Raw genomic sequence first — 14686 nt, forward strand, 5'->3', positions numbered from 1 at the left:
CGTTCCAGGCACTAGAGCAGAGATTCCCCTCAAAAAAAAAAAAAAAAAAAAAAAAAAAAAAAAAAAAAAAAAAAAAAAACAAAAAAAAAAAAAAAAAAAAAAAAAAAAAAAAAAAACCAAACCAAACAAAAAAAAAAAACCAAAACAAAAAATAAAGCACATGAATTTGGGGTTGAGGTTGGAATAGGAGACAGTTCAGACCTGGTTTAATCCTGAGAAAGATGGGTCCTGAGAAGTACTAACAGTCATGCTTCTTTTCCTCTTCCCCACTGGAGATTCTAAACACTGAACAAACAATAGAGGGTGGCAGTGCATCAAACAGTCTTGCTTACATTGCAACATTGGCCGGCGCAGACAGGCAACACCGAGGCGTTCGAGAAAGAACAGGGTAGCCAAATGCCATCCTTCTTCCACCAAGCACTGTACTTTTCAAAAAAACTCTATGTTTCCATCTTTTTTGAGTATTATTTTGATTATTATAGTAGTAGGTTTTTTTTTTTCCAAGGAGAAAATTTGACAGATGGGACAAGGTAAATTTCAACYGTGAGCCGCTCCAAAATGGCACTGCCTTAACCAGGGATAGCAATGGTGACATTTGGCTCTATTAAAAAAGGAAATTTCAAGGTTTTGCTTACAAAAGCAGCCTTTGGTTCCACAAACTGCCCTTCCCCCAAGAGATATTTAGAAAAAGTAAATCTTCAGTAAGGAAGAGGTAGAAGGCATTTAGTCACCTTAAAGTTTACTTTCATAAGCATGCAGGGCTTATTTCTAGCAGAGCTGGAAATTCATCTTTTAAGGCGGGAGCAAAATTTCTCCCAAACRCCAAATTAAAATTTGGAAAAAAAATCAATTGAATTTTTTTTTAATATAACTGACAGGAAGCTACTGGAACAAGATTACCATGCTGCTCTAGTCTTTGTAACTGATTTTCTTTGAACTGTGTAGAGTCACGTCTAAAAACCCAAAATCTACACTTAGTTACAAAAAGAAACATGAAATACTGTATGGTAGTGTTTCCTAGGCAAAGCACTTGATTCCAAACTGAAGGAACCCATTCCACATTTTGCTCATGTACAACTATTAATTTGCATTTGGGTCAGGAACTATCTCCCTAAATTTCTAATCCCCTAAAACATAAATGAAGCCCATGCCTATAGACAACGTTTTACCACCATATCATTGCATGGCTCCCTAACTGGGCTACTTAGTGGGGAAAAAATCTAATGGTTTATAGATAATTTTGTCTTTCATTACAGCTGATGCAAATCTAATGTGTTCCTTCTCTAAAGTAAGCACAGCAGCAATTTCTAGGCCATTAATCCACACCAAGATGAACTGGAGTGCAGCAATGCCAACCTAGCATGACTGTGCARAAGTATAGAAAAATGGCCCAAAAAGAACAATTGGAAATCAGAAACTAAAACTAGGAAAAAACCAAAATAAAAGTTTTCAAGTTCTATTTAGAGTCATGCCAGAAAATTAAGGAGCCTAAACTGCTYAACACAGCAGAGAAAAATAGAGCTGTACAGAGTGAAAGTATGAAACTTGGGAACAAACAAAGTTTAACAGCAACAGGATTACATAAAGACTGTCTTTTAGCTGGAATTACAAGYTTTTCCAACAATGGTTGTCTCTAAACACTCAGTGCATTGCACCTCTTCAGACAAGAGCTGTTATCTCACATTATTCAAGCTTTCCCCTTCTAATGCTCATGGCCCTGAAGTTGGCATTCATACAGGCAAACAAAGGTAAACATTTTGATTACTGGTAGTGCCTAACCAGATGASACATCCTGGGATGGCATATAGACAAGATAAGTGGGAATCTTGCTTCCAATAAACAGCTTGATCACGTACATTTGTCCTGAAGGTAATTTCTAATCAGTAGCATGCTTAATGCATTGCCAATGCTGCCTGTCTGCCCGAGCTCGACATACAAATTGCAGGATTAAGCATATTGCACTCAAGAAAACTAAAAATAAAATTAAAAAGTTGCCTTCTAGGCAGAAACATGCACTTCTGACTATGTTTACCCAGCCCAAAAAGTGTAACAACCTCAGCCCACCCCCCACCCACCCCCAGCTATTTTCCCCCCCAAAAGTAAACTGAGACAATTTTTTTGTTGTACAACAGGTATTCTACAGCTTAACAGTTTTCCACCAACATATTTGCATCATTTCTTGTATTTATAAAGGCATCTGCATGTTGRCTCTTGGTCTTATCCACAATTCTGATAGCTGAAGAGATTTTACCAGTCTGTCACTGTAAGATTTAATGCCCTGCTGACTGGCAGGTCAGGAGATCCCACGTCGGCACAAACTGTTTTCATCCTGGGAAGTCAGCCCCAAAGCCAAAGTAGAGGAAAAAAAATGCTACGACAACAGGCATCTTGATAGAAGCAGTCAAGTGTTCTCTAGAGTTAGCTGATAACCTTGTTGCAAGTCTAGAAATCACCTTGCAATCAAGTGCATCTCCCAGGGTGGGTCACRGAYCCACWGCATTTACAAGTGGACACCAAGAAAACCAAGTTCTCATATCCAAGAACTGTGGTTTAGCATCCAAAATACCAGTTTTAGCAATGAATTTCATAGAAGTTGTGCAGCTGGAATCAAATCACACAGGCATTCATTCCCTCTGGATCTTGGAAACAAAGAGCTTTGGACTAACCTTATTACAGTGACGCCCAATACCCATTAGGAAGTTATCTGGTTTAATGTCTCTGTGTATAAAATTCTTTGTGTGCACATATTCAATTCTACTGATCATCTGTAAAAAAAAAACCAGCAACATGTAAGATTTCAAAGAGAGCAAGACAATTCACTTAAACCTGCAATGAAAGCATGAATTTTTAGTGTTAACTTCCTCTGCAACATCAGTTTATGTATTTGCTTAATGAAAACCATTTTTTTAAATGCTGTCTGTATATACTTACCTTTCTTGAATGTTAAAATTCCAYAATCTTGGTCAGAAACTGGCAGATTAAACACCTGAGCTATTTCCTTGATATTGAAGTTCATGTTTCTAACCATAGCATCCTATTAAAAAGTAATTTTTTTCCCTTACTTAAAAGGTTTTATAACTACCACAAGCCAATTTTAAAGCTCACTCCCTCCCCCTTGTCCCAGTTACTCATTCATCTGGTTATTCATTCATCAAGCATCACTTTTCCAGGTAACAGTTTTCATGGAGCAAGTCATAACTTGATGATGGCCCATCCTGTCATATCTAGGCTACCACTATCCCRGAATATCTGGAGACATGGAGAAACTCTGGCACATCTGTGTCATCATATAGGGCCACACCATTTCCTGTGTATGAGATCACAGCCCAYGGTTACGTGGCACAGCTCTGCAGCTCCTCAAACACTCCTCCCGCTCCTCAAACTCTCCTCTTGCTTGTGCTGAATTGTTACAACATCCCCCTGACAGCTGTTTGCTGGACTGTGCCCCAAAAGCCACTTCTGAGCACTGATATCCCCCATTTCTGCCTGCTTCCCAGCTGACAGCTAATTAGTGTTTATCAGCCAAAAGGAATAGTGCACAAAACCCTTGTGGATTCCCTGGAGATGCTGTCACACCCAGAATATGGCTTAAGTGAGCAGGCAAATGGCTCTCTAAAGCAAGCACATCACCCTCTTAGGGCAGCTGAGAACAGGGACAGCTGACCTTGTCTCCAGACAAATGCCTTGAGCTTCCTTGGCCAAGAGCCTGGGATTCTACGAGCATCTGGCTAAGTGACAACTTGGTACTGACATCAATTACGTAATATTAGATGAAATTTCAACTACCATTGAAAAATTCAACTTGAAAAACCCTCACTGCTTTTCAAGGAGCTGAAGGCAGCACAATCAAGCTATTTATTAAGTAGCAAGAAATAAATATGGCTGCTCATTTCAAATGCTGTATTCTCATGACCAAGTTGGAAAAATATCAACAGCTATAAAAAAAGACTTAAGAGACCTCAGTTTTAGAGGCTTTGGTTATGTTGGAGGTAAAGTGGCATCTCAGTAACAGCTTTAAGAACTGTCTGTGAGTACCAAATAAGCACAAGACAGTTATTATTAGCTCACTGTCTGCTCCCAGAGGCTACAGGAGGGTGTGAGAGCATGGGGACAGGCAATAAGAACAGGGACAGATTTGCATGTTGTCACCACAGGTCCCATTGAATCAGATCAACCACAACTGGAGGCTGTTTCAGCCCCTCTACCACAACCCATGGTGATACTGGCAGTGAATCCACCAGAACAGTTTTAATATTTTCATGAAGTTGCCCTCAAAGCAACAGCACAAAGGAATTGGGAGCTGCAGYGCGCTCCCACTCYGTGCATTTTGTAGGGCAGAGCGCACAGAAACCACCAMTACTTTGTCCTTATTTAGGTCAAGTGTTCACTTAGATGTATAAAACACTGCATCAATTATTTAACCCACTCTGCAGAGTCCCTCAGGGCTCTGAAGCTGCTCCCACCAAGGTGTGCACATACCTGGTCTGCTAGCATAAGTACGGTTTTCATGGTAAACCTGCGAGAACAGAAGTTGAAGAGGTCTTCCAGGCTGGGCCCCAGAAGATCCATGACTAGAACATTGTAGTCCTTTTCTTGACCATACCACCTGCAACAAAGGAAATGATCCAGCATTAGCARGAATCCTAATGCAGCCCAGGATACCATCAGTGCTCTCAGCTGCAAGGGCACGCTGCTGACTAATGTTCCATCTTGAAAGCTAACGAGAAATTAATGCTGCTAGTGTCTTATTTTTCCTGGAAAYAAAAGTCTGAGCACAAACCAGAACACACAAGCTGGCAATTTTCCCTGAARAGGAAACATTACTACAACCAAAATACCAAACACTAGAATGAAAATGCAGACAAAGCAGCAGTGTCCTTATTCTGAGGGATGTGTACAACACCTGGACTGAAATTCCTCTGCAGGACACCTTACAGTCATGTTCCTGCATCATTTCACTTCACAAATCCATCTTGACATGCTTTAGGCTTTGTTTTCAGGTTTGACTTCTCTGCACCACACCAAGGCAGCTCACTCATACACTTCTTAATTTATTTCCCAATTTAAAAAATGCCAGTTGAGTTCTACTGTCCAGTAAGGGGAATATAGAGGGTTTTTATCAGGTTTTCAACATCATARAGAAAGAAGCACTTAAGTGTGAGAAAAGCAAAAGTAGAAATATAACAAAATACTAATTGCTATACTGTGATAATCACCCTGAAGTGCCGAATACACCAATTTTGGGCAAAAATAAAGGCTAACAATGCTTTGAGGACAAGCAGAAGTCCTTCCATGGATATTTTCCCTTCCAATCCATGTTCAGCACTTCCAGCACAGCTCTACTTTATAGTATCTGCAACTGGGGGTAGTATCTCCCCACCTAAGCTGCCTGAGCCACACCCTGGATTCCTGCACGTCTCCACACTTCAAATGGCCACTGAAAGATAGGGCTGGAATATTCTCCTCTGCAGCCCTTCTGCACGCCACAGATAACTACAGTTAAGTGGCAGCTGTGTGTGAAAAACTGGTTTGGAAGCTGACACGACACCTGACTGATCAGAAGGCTGCAATTTTGCCTTTTCTAAACTGCTGGTCCTTATGACAAGGACCTACTGCCAATAGTCCAGGGAGAATTTCCCTCAATTTCCCAACACCAGTGGCACAATGTACCCCAAGGATGTACCTCATAAGAAGAGCACACAGATTAAAAAAAAAAAAAAAAGTCAGGATTCAGCTAAAGTAGCAGCTGGGGCTTAAATATCTGTACAGACACTGTATTTCCACTTTAGGCAATGACTCCAGTACACCAATGCATGGTTGTCTGGAAAACAGTTACCACTGAAAAAGTCAACAAATTCCTTGGTACTCACAGGATTCCAAGCTTAGCTGGGGTAGTAAAATAAAATGTTTACAAAACCAAAGAGAAAAGAGTCTATATTTGGATTTGTTTCAGGAACTACTGGCCTGTACCTTCCCACTGTCTGGATTCTAGTAGAAACCACGCCCTTCGTCCTGCATTGTTACAAATCTGATAAAAGTTATAAATGAGTGTGGCTCCCACTCCTTGTTTTATAGATCAGTCTAGGATCTTTATGCATTTCCTACACCAAAACGGGATGCAGAAAATATGTATTTGGAAAGCAGTCATTCAAATGAAATGTCAACAGAACAGCTCTATAAACATAAAAAACACCAGGGATCACAGGTGAAAATGAAACATTATGGTCACCTGAAGTAATGAAAATTAAACCAAATAGACCTGGCTACGTATTCTGTCCTACAAAATTTAGGTTTGTTGTGAAAGAAAACAAGACAGTAATGGGCTGAACTGAAGAATTCTACAGARTAAATCAAGATCTAGATAAAGTATTATTTTCTTCAAGGGATGGATTTCTAATTGAGATGCTGAGTGCAATTGTTCAGCACAGCAATGGTTCAGTGCCCATGAGATGCAGCRTAAGGGAAAAGGATCAAAGATCAGCCTTCACTTGAGCTAAGGAAGTTCAGTTACAGCCTCACAGACAAGGTGAAGCTGGTACAAAGGAAGCCCACCCTGGAAGGTACATTTTAAAAAGCTTTTTGCTACTCCACAGGGATCTGTCTGCTGAGTAAGTGCAGTAATTGAGGATGATTGCACACCCTCYGTTTGGCCTATTTCTATGTATGCACAGGAAAATTCTCATCTCCTGACCATTCTGCACCAGGGGAAAGCACATTCGATTCCCCAAGACAAAGAAATAAGACAGAACCTCTTAACATTTCATTTCCATGTTTACCTGCCTGTAATTCCTCACAGAAGACTGTGACACCTCTTCATTTCACTACTGGCATCTGGAACTTCTTCCAAGGTATCAGAGTAACTTGAGTTTTATTTACTCTGCTAACACTCCAAGTAAGTTTTCATTTCCCTTGGAAAATTTCCAGGGAAAAYGGGATTAAGGAGTAAGGCTACATCATGTTCATTCAAGGTGTAGGAGYTGCTATTAATGGCAGCTCTGAATGAAAGAACAATGGAATTCTTGGCTTTTCTTAGGAAAATTTGGATATTAGGATTAATTAAAGCTGGTGTCCCAAAAAGAGATCTTCCCAAGTTTTAATACCGCATCAGCAGGGAAACTTGGAATGAACTACYAATATGAGGGAATGATCCATACAAAGCTGGGGCAACTGTTAGGTGACACTGGGACCTCAGAATCAAAATGTCCTCACATGTCTGACAGAGCTCCATGGACGTCTGTCAGCACACTCAGAATTCCCTTCCCTCATACTAAAGTTGAGGAAASAACACATTTTTAAGCAAGGAGGGWTTTGSAGGGGAGMGAAAAGTGGGAGCCAGAGATTCCARCACTTCAGAGYRCAATTTGGGTGGGTAATGACTCTGATTTAGTTACATACAATGTATTATTTCAAGACAAGCTAATTTACWTGAAGTTCTCCTAGTCCTTCTCTAATTGATTCCTACTGTGCTTTACATCCTKACACAAAACATTTACAGGAGACAATCATGAGGAATAGCTCAGTTTAACCTTGAACAGGCAGAGTCACACAAACATCTGATACAGATGTCACAAACCTACTGGAGCTTCAAGGTGTGCCCAAGTTCCCAGGCASGAAAATGCTTCATCATTCTCMCTTGCCTGATCTCGTTAAAACTACRKATCAAACTATTCCAATTAGTCAGAATACAGTAAAGCTCTTTTATGAAGCTTTCTATCAGAGTATGGTTAAAGGCTGAGCACAGTGACCTTAATTTGACTTCAGTGACTTGTCTATGAGAAAGATCAAGACTGGCCACGTCACCAAGTTTCCAATTCATGTGGTTTGAGCCCTGATCTTTTGTCCCAATATCAGCACAGAGCTGAAATTTTCTAACATCTTGGATCTCAGTATTTGAGCTCTGTGGGAACATCTGAATCACACCACAGTGTGGTTGGAAAGTGTTTCATTTCCAAATAACACACAATAAAGCAGGTATGTCAGGTCATATGATATGCACATGGATGTTTACTTGAACTGACATGGGGTGGTTTATTTCATTCTCTTGACTAACCTTGAGACAAGGAAGTGAAGCCTTGATGCACATCTATTACTTGGTAGCAAATACTGTAGTCAGCTCTACCCAAACTTAAAAGCCTTTTGCCTTTTCAGAGCTGCGTATTTCAAAAATCAATAATGCCTATTTCAGCAATTGCATATTTTGTAAATAATGTCAAGGACAAAAGAAATGTTTGAGGAAGTGTTTGTTACTAGCTTGGTTCGTTTTGTTCGGATTTTTTATTTGTTTTACCTAAGAAAACATTTCATTTGGTTATTATAGTATTTTTTTTTCCTCTGAAAGGGTCAAACAGAACTAGGCCAAATAAAAGAGAAAGAGGGGTGAAGGGCTAACAGAATGCACACACGTGCCATGAAATTCCAACCCAGTTTCACACTACTGTGCCACTCACACAATTCCAGTCAATAACCTGCAGTTTCATCCACTACACTGGCAATTATAATAATTACAGCAAGGTAACAATTGAGTACAAGTACCAAAAATGTGTGAGAAATAAATGAAAGGATTGAGAAGATTCACCTTATAAAAAGGCACCTGGCTTTGCCTACAKCTTACAATAAAACCCAGAATATGAGCTCAGTGTCACACAAAACTGCTCCCACCAGCAGACAAACCATGACAAGACCATTTTGTTACAACTTAATAAARGCTCTCCTCAATCAACAGCTGCTTTGCCAGGTAACCCATCCTCCACTAAAAGCTTCTGTCAGCTCCATCACTGACTATTCCCACAGGGGCTCTGGCAACCTGGAATTACAAACACAACTATAGGAGGTTGTGCTATTGTGAGTCAAAAAATATCTCCTGGTGCCTCACTGTAGGGAACGACAGCGCTTCCAAGACTGGAACATTTAAACCTTTACACTTCCAGAAACGTTTATATTCACATTACAAAAAGGGTGATTTTGACTTCTTTGACATTACATTAACTTTTGCCATTTTCATAAATTACAGTACGTGACCCTATGATTACTCTGTGTAATCCTATGTAATTAAGTTTCCCAGTTTCAAGCAACAAGTGAAAGAGTTCTCGTGACAAAAATGGAGATTTTTCAGAAGAATTACGGTGGATAAAAAAGCTCTCAGAACAAAAAWGTAGAGTGAAAAAGCAAGCTGGAAAGAACTTGCTAATAGAACTACCTGARATCACCTAATTATTAAGTTTGAACAAGTCAGCAGGCACATGAGGGGGAATATGCAAGTCTGGAAGGCCTCATGGACACAAAGGATTAAGACATCCTACAGAAATCCAAATGGCACTGATCTGATGAATACTCTGGAACTGGATTCCATTCCTGCCAGCCCTAAGTCATCTACACAAGTCTCTGAACTGGGCATTAGTCAAATGATGGACTGAAGAGAAAACACTGACCTCCCTGTAATTACACAGCTCTAATATCCCTGAAAAATATCCCAAGGAATCCTGACCAGGCAAAGTGCAGCTGTTCCACACAGAACAACCTGTAAATTGGGATCACTGCTGCAAGCCCTGTCACCAACACTCAGGAAAGGAAATCCAAATCCCTACAAGGGCAGAGAAGAGACTTCAAGAAAGATGTGAATATTGTGACCTCTGCAATCATGCATTTAAACAGCTCAGCAAGGCAGTTATGCAAWTATTCTTTATAGATACAGGAGGATGGGAAAAGGGAGAATGTTATTAACAAAAATCAGGGGAAAAATAACTGGCAGTTGACTGCCTACGGGTACAAGCATTATCTGTAAGCACAGAAGCTCTCTGGCTCTCTCTGTCCAACAACAGAATCATGAGCACTGCCCTGTTGGCCTAGAAAGTTGTGATGTGCACCTGACTGATTCAGACCCTTCTGCTCCCATGTTCTCCCATGTTCTCAGCACAGACATCTCCTGACAAACCATGACACTGCAGACGAATTGCAAAGTGTATTATGTCTGTAAAAATATACTGAGTCTCAGACATTGAAGCAACACATAAAAGAAATATAATCCATCAAAGATTCATGTCTAAATTGACACATATTTTATATTTCTGCTTTATCTCCCCTGAAACTGGAAAAGCACTTAACTGTTAGCCAGCTASGAGTAATATAAATGAACTTCACATAATGTGGCATGACTGAAATCCTGAAGTGGAATATTTAGCAGATGTCACCTAACGTTAGTTGCCATGGAGAGCATGAATTAGGCCACCCAAGTACTAAATAAAGAAACAGCCATGAACACCCTACGCTATGGAGYTGGCTCCACTCTATAAATAAAATTCTGTATCACTTTTTGTACAGTTCTGAGAGCAATACATGAAGTATGCCAGCACAACTCATCCTCTCAGCAAGGAGGTGCTTTCATCTGCCCAGTGTTATGTTGCAAACATGCAGCTGACTCCCTGTTTTGCTGAGCTGTTTAATAAACTACATTCACACCTGGGAGGAAGTGAGTTGAGTTTCCCCTAAAAAGTCAAAAGGTGAACCATTAATCCACAGTGGCGGCAGGAAATACCAYTGAGGAAAAGAATATTTTAGTATTATCTCTGCTGATCATTTGTTTAAATAGGAGTAAAACCGATCTCAAACTCCAAAAACTGAGTTAAGGAGAAAAAAAAAAATAAATTAAACTCTGGTCTCTCTTGGATGCTTTGAGAGTCCACAAAGACCAATTAAGACAAGAGTTTAGATTGTTGGAAAACAGGAAAAAATTTCTTTAAATATATATTCTCTTAGTAGATGAAGTGTAGGTATTCATTTAAAAGGTTACCTTCCATTTTATTAAGAGCCACGAGAACAAGAGGCTTCTGGTTACCTATCAGATGGTTCTACCCTTCAGTATGCAGAATTAAGTAATAATAGAGTTAATTAATAGTAGGCTTTACTGACAGAGCCTTTTTTTTGAAATGGTAGCAGGGTATCTTGAGGGTTTAGTGGGTATTTTTCTGTTTTTCTCATGGTGGTTTGGGGTTTTTTTTGGTGGTTGGTTGGGGGGGGTTATGCTGCAGGAAGTTACTGAGAAAACAGTTTAAAATGGAAGCGTTTGAGAGGTGTACTTACAGGTTTTTGAGCAGTGCTTAAAAAACAGTATTTCAAGTACTTAAGRCAAAATCAGTTTTGAGAAGTCTTAGATTACCAACCTTGACCACATTTTCTCGTTACAGGTAGTATTTAACAAAGATGTGTAAGGGTAGATTCTGTTGTTAATATTCAGCAATATGGCAGTAATCAACCCCAGAAGCACAAATATTGTAGATAATTTTCTTTTCTTTTCCAGAAAACTCAACTCAACTGAGAATTTCTCTCTGAATTTCTCAACATCAAAATATTTGCAAGTACTGCATTGAAAAATTCAGAAATGTAGGGATTAACTTGCAAGAGAACTTCGCAAAAAAAAAAACCCCACAAAAATCACTGAGTCGGTAGTTTTTTTTGTTTTTAAACTTAGAAATAGCTGATCTTCATCAAGGATACAACCAAGAGTTGATGAACACCATAAATGGCAAAAAAACCAAGAGTGGCTGTCCCAGGTAATTTGAATAATCGCTTTTGTGAACAGAGCTTTAACAGAGTTACACTGTGGACAAACACCCCAAAATCAAACACACWCTGCTGCATTCCTCCAAGGCACAACCAGCAATTGGGGAATAAAGGTGGATAGTCCCAACTAATARGATCAGTGCCCAGTTAACAAGATTACAGCTCAAAATGCTTTGTCACTGAAAAAGAGAGGAAAAAAAGCAGAGGCCAGCTGATGAGTGAGAACAATGAGAATAAGCCCAGCAGAATGCTGAGGCCTGGCCATTGTGTCCTAAAGGCACAGCAAAACTGTCACAATGTTAAGCTTGGTTCAAGAGGCTTTTGTGAAAATTAAGGTAATTATGAAGCAAAATTTGGATATCAAGAATAAACCACAGCTTGAAAAAAATCTGTGGAGTATTTATGGAAGGTTTTGGAAAACTTCAGGGACAAGTTCAGAAACTTCGCTATTCTTCCAGAAAAGAATAAGCAGCAAAGATCTAAAAGGGTGTAGAATATTCAAGGAATAAAATTTCCAACTCATTCATTACACTCTCTTTTGTTGCTATTTTCTGTGCAAACACCACGTTCTATTCTAGTAGAATTATGCAGCAAGAGCCCTTGTTCACCCTTCCCAACAGATGAAGATTCAGTATTGACCCCAACAGAGGAAACATTAAACTTTTAACTCCAAAACTGAGATTTTTGCTCATTAGTTTCTTGCAATCAGCCAGAAAGTCCATCAAATCAACCTTAAAGGCTGTAAAAAAAAAAGTGCTTGGTTCAAGATAACTTAAGCAATACTCCAGACATGCGTTCTTGYAATTTTAAGTTGGCAATCCCATCTAAAGGCAGAACACAGCTTTAGGAACAGCAGCCCCAGATGAATGAACATTCCATACCTCATTTATTCTCCCAATGCTGTGAGTCACAAAACCACAGCAGAGACCACTTGAGTGAGGCAAAGTCACATCATGCAACTTCCAGGAAGTTGATCTTGGCCACTGCATCACTTAAGTAGGTGAAAAATAGAGGAGAAGTCCCTCACTCTTAAACGAGGAATACAAATTTTCACGCTGATGTGTCCAAGATGTGCAGCACTGAGATAAAAGARCTGCTGAGCTCACTTTATAAAGCAYGGCAATGGGKAAAGCTTGGCATAATTCCTTCATTTCCTATCAAATTCTGGCATTGCTGTTGTTTAAAGGTGTCATATTACAGAAATTTTACCAAATGTATTGACTTTCCTTCAGCTTGWTTCATYCTTGTGAATACACTGAGCCAGGAACAGCTTATTCCAMCGTGACAGCATATTATTATAAAACAATGGCGGCACATGGATTATCAATGACACATGCAAAGTGACCTAAGTATTGACTTGGATTCACAGCGCCACGGATTCTATTTCTACTAAACACAGAAAATTTTAACATTTGTCACAAGAACTGTGCTGAGTCCCTCACTCAGCTTGCTGTTAAAKWAGATAAAACTRAGAATGCTGATTTAGAACYCCTAAAGAATCACAAGATCCACACGGCAAGSTAACATCCAATACCAGCAGCCCAGAGAACCTCTCAAACAGCATCTTGCACATAAYAGATTTACAATTGTCTCTGCTTCTGAAAAGAAAAAGGGTATTCCCAAAAATTTCYCACTTTTCTAGAAAAATACTACAAAGATTAATATTGTGAGAATCTGAAAGGACTGACATTATCCAATCCATCACACACCTTTAGCACAATGAGTTTATGAATCCATTTGTTGTGTTTTGCTTCATTTATCTGCTCTCAAATTTTAGTAATCTTGTATTATTTTTAGGGGGTACAAGAACACCAAATACAGAAGAAAGTTGTAGCTGAAGGTTGAGGCAAGTTTCTCAATATGCAAGATTATCATCAGTATTTCACAGGGCATTTTAACCAAATCCAAGGAATTAAASAGTTTCTCAGTAGAAAAGCCAAAAATTTGCAACTTGCGCCTCATTAGAGCACTACTCACACATTTACTTTTCCAAAAAAGTAGTTCAAGAATGCCTGCTTTTCCAGTTCTGCGATGAAACACCTGATATCTGCCTGCTCTGGCTGTTTTCCCAGTTATCCCTGTTTTAGCATGCAACTAGACTGTGAAAGCTTTCCAAAATGCAATTCCTATTCTTTCAGTTGTGAAATAAAGGCAGCCCCATTTGAGAAAAGAAGGAAACTGTAGTCCAAAAGAAAGACTGCATCTGTTTTCACATCAGCAAGTCTGTTTGAGCTGCAAGTATTTAATTCAGGTATGCTGATTGTATCCCTGCAAAAGGCTGGAGTGAATGAGGACAGATGGTCAGGACAACACTGTCTCCTCCAGCTCACATTCACGATCAGAGCCAGTTGTGTTTGGGGGAAGGAGGAGGGAGCTATTAACCTCAGAAATGCAGATYTATACAAGGCAGTGTTCAAATTAGTAATGGATCTTGGTTTTGTCATCACTAGAACTTTAAAACGGAGCATAAATGTCTCTATTGATTCTGTACAAAATCAGGAAGGGTTAAATTAAACGGAATCCACAGTTTGATACAAAACCTAAACTGGAATAGTTTGTGCARCTCAAGGAACAAAAATCCTTTATGCCATTGTGCAAAAGGAAAAAATACTAACTTTAAAAACAATTATTAACAAAGTTTCAAACAAAAAGAACAACTCGTACAAAGTCTCCCTGGAGAAAACTGAAGTTTCATGTAACTCCTAGATGCCCAGATTCAAGTGTTGGGCACTATCCCAGRGTAACACCTCGATAATCCCATGAGGAGTAACCCCTCCTGATGYCCCACACTAGCGATTTTCTTCCAGATCAGGAAATTTTGAAACCCTGCCGAAAGTTTCTGCGGGAAGACAAAATAAGGAGCCACATAATGAGGAACTGGGAGGGATTAATGYCGGCACTTTAACCCGTAAGGAAAGCCTGGTGACGCATCTGTTGCGGGCAGAGCAAGGAGCTGCTGCCATTTCATTCCTGCTCCAGGTTCTCCGCAGTCTCAAGGCTGGAGGCTCAGGACTATGAAAGGAAAAAGGCACAAGCCCGAGCACGTCCCTTGTCCCACCAGGAGAAGGGGGAGGGTTAATCACGTACAGCCGCCATTTTCTGAGCGGAGCAGGAAGACATGTTGGAACAG

The 14686-nt window shown here is 39.8% G+C and overlaps 1 protein-coding gene across 4 annotated transcripts in view; it reads right to left on the reverse strand.

The window, feature by feature from the left end:
* Positions 1-14686, reverse strand: part of CSNK1A1 (casein kinase 1 alpha 1) — a 32015-nt gene that overhangs the window by 15489 nt on the left and 1840 nt on the right. For 3 of the 4 annotated variants that reach the window (XM_057382965.1, XM_057382967.1, XM_057382966.1), the window contains exons 3-5: positions 4480-4606; positions 2667-2765; positions 202-285 (exon numbers count right to left, since the gene is read on the reverse strand). In XM_057382965.1, the coding sequence (XP_057238948.1) occupies positions 202-285; positions 2667-2765; positions 4480-4606 (310 nt within the window). The remainder of the gene's footprint in view (positions 1-201; positions 286-2666; positions 2766-4479; positions 4607-14686) is intronic. The other variant, XM_057382968.1, reaches the window with a different exon arrangement.

The sequence above is a fragment of the Malurus melanocephalus genome, unplaced genomic scaffold (genome assembly GCF_030028575.1).
Source record: "Malurus melanocephalus ecotype Western Australia unplaced genomic scaffold, MMel_1.1 scaffold_594, whole genome shotgun sequence".
In the NCBI taxonomy this organism is placed as follows: domain Eukaryota; kingdom Metazoa; phylum Chordata; class Aves; order Passeriformes; family Maluridae; genus Malurus; species Malurus melanocephalus.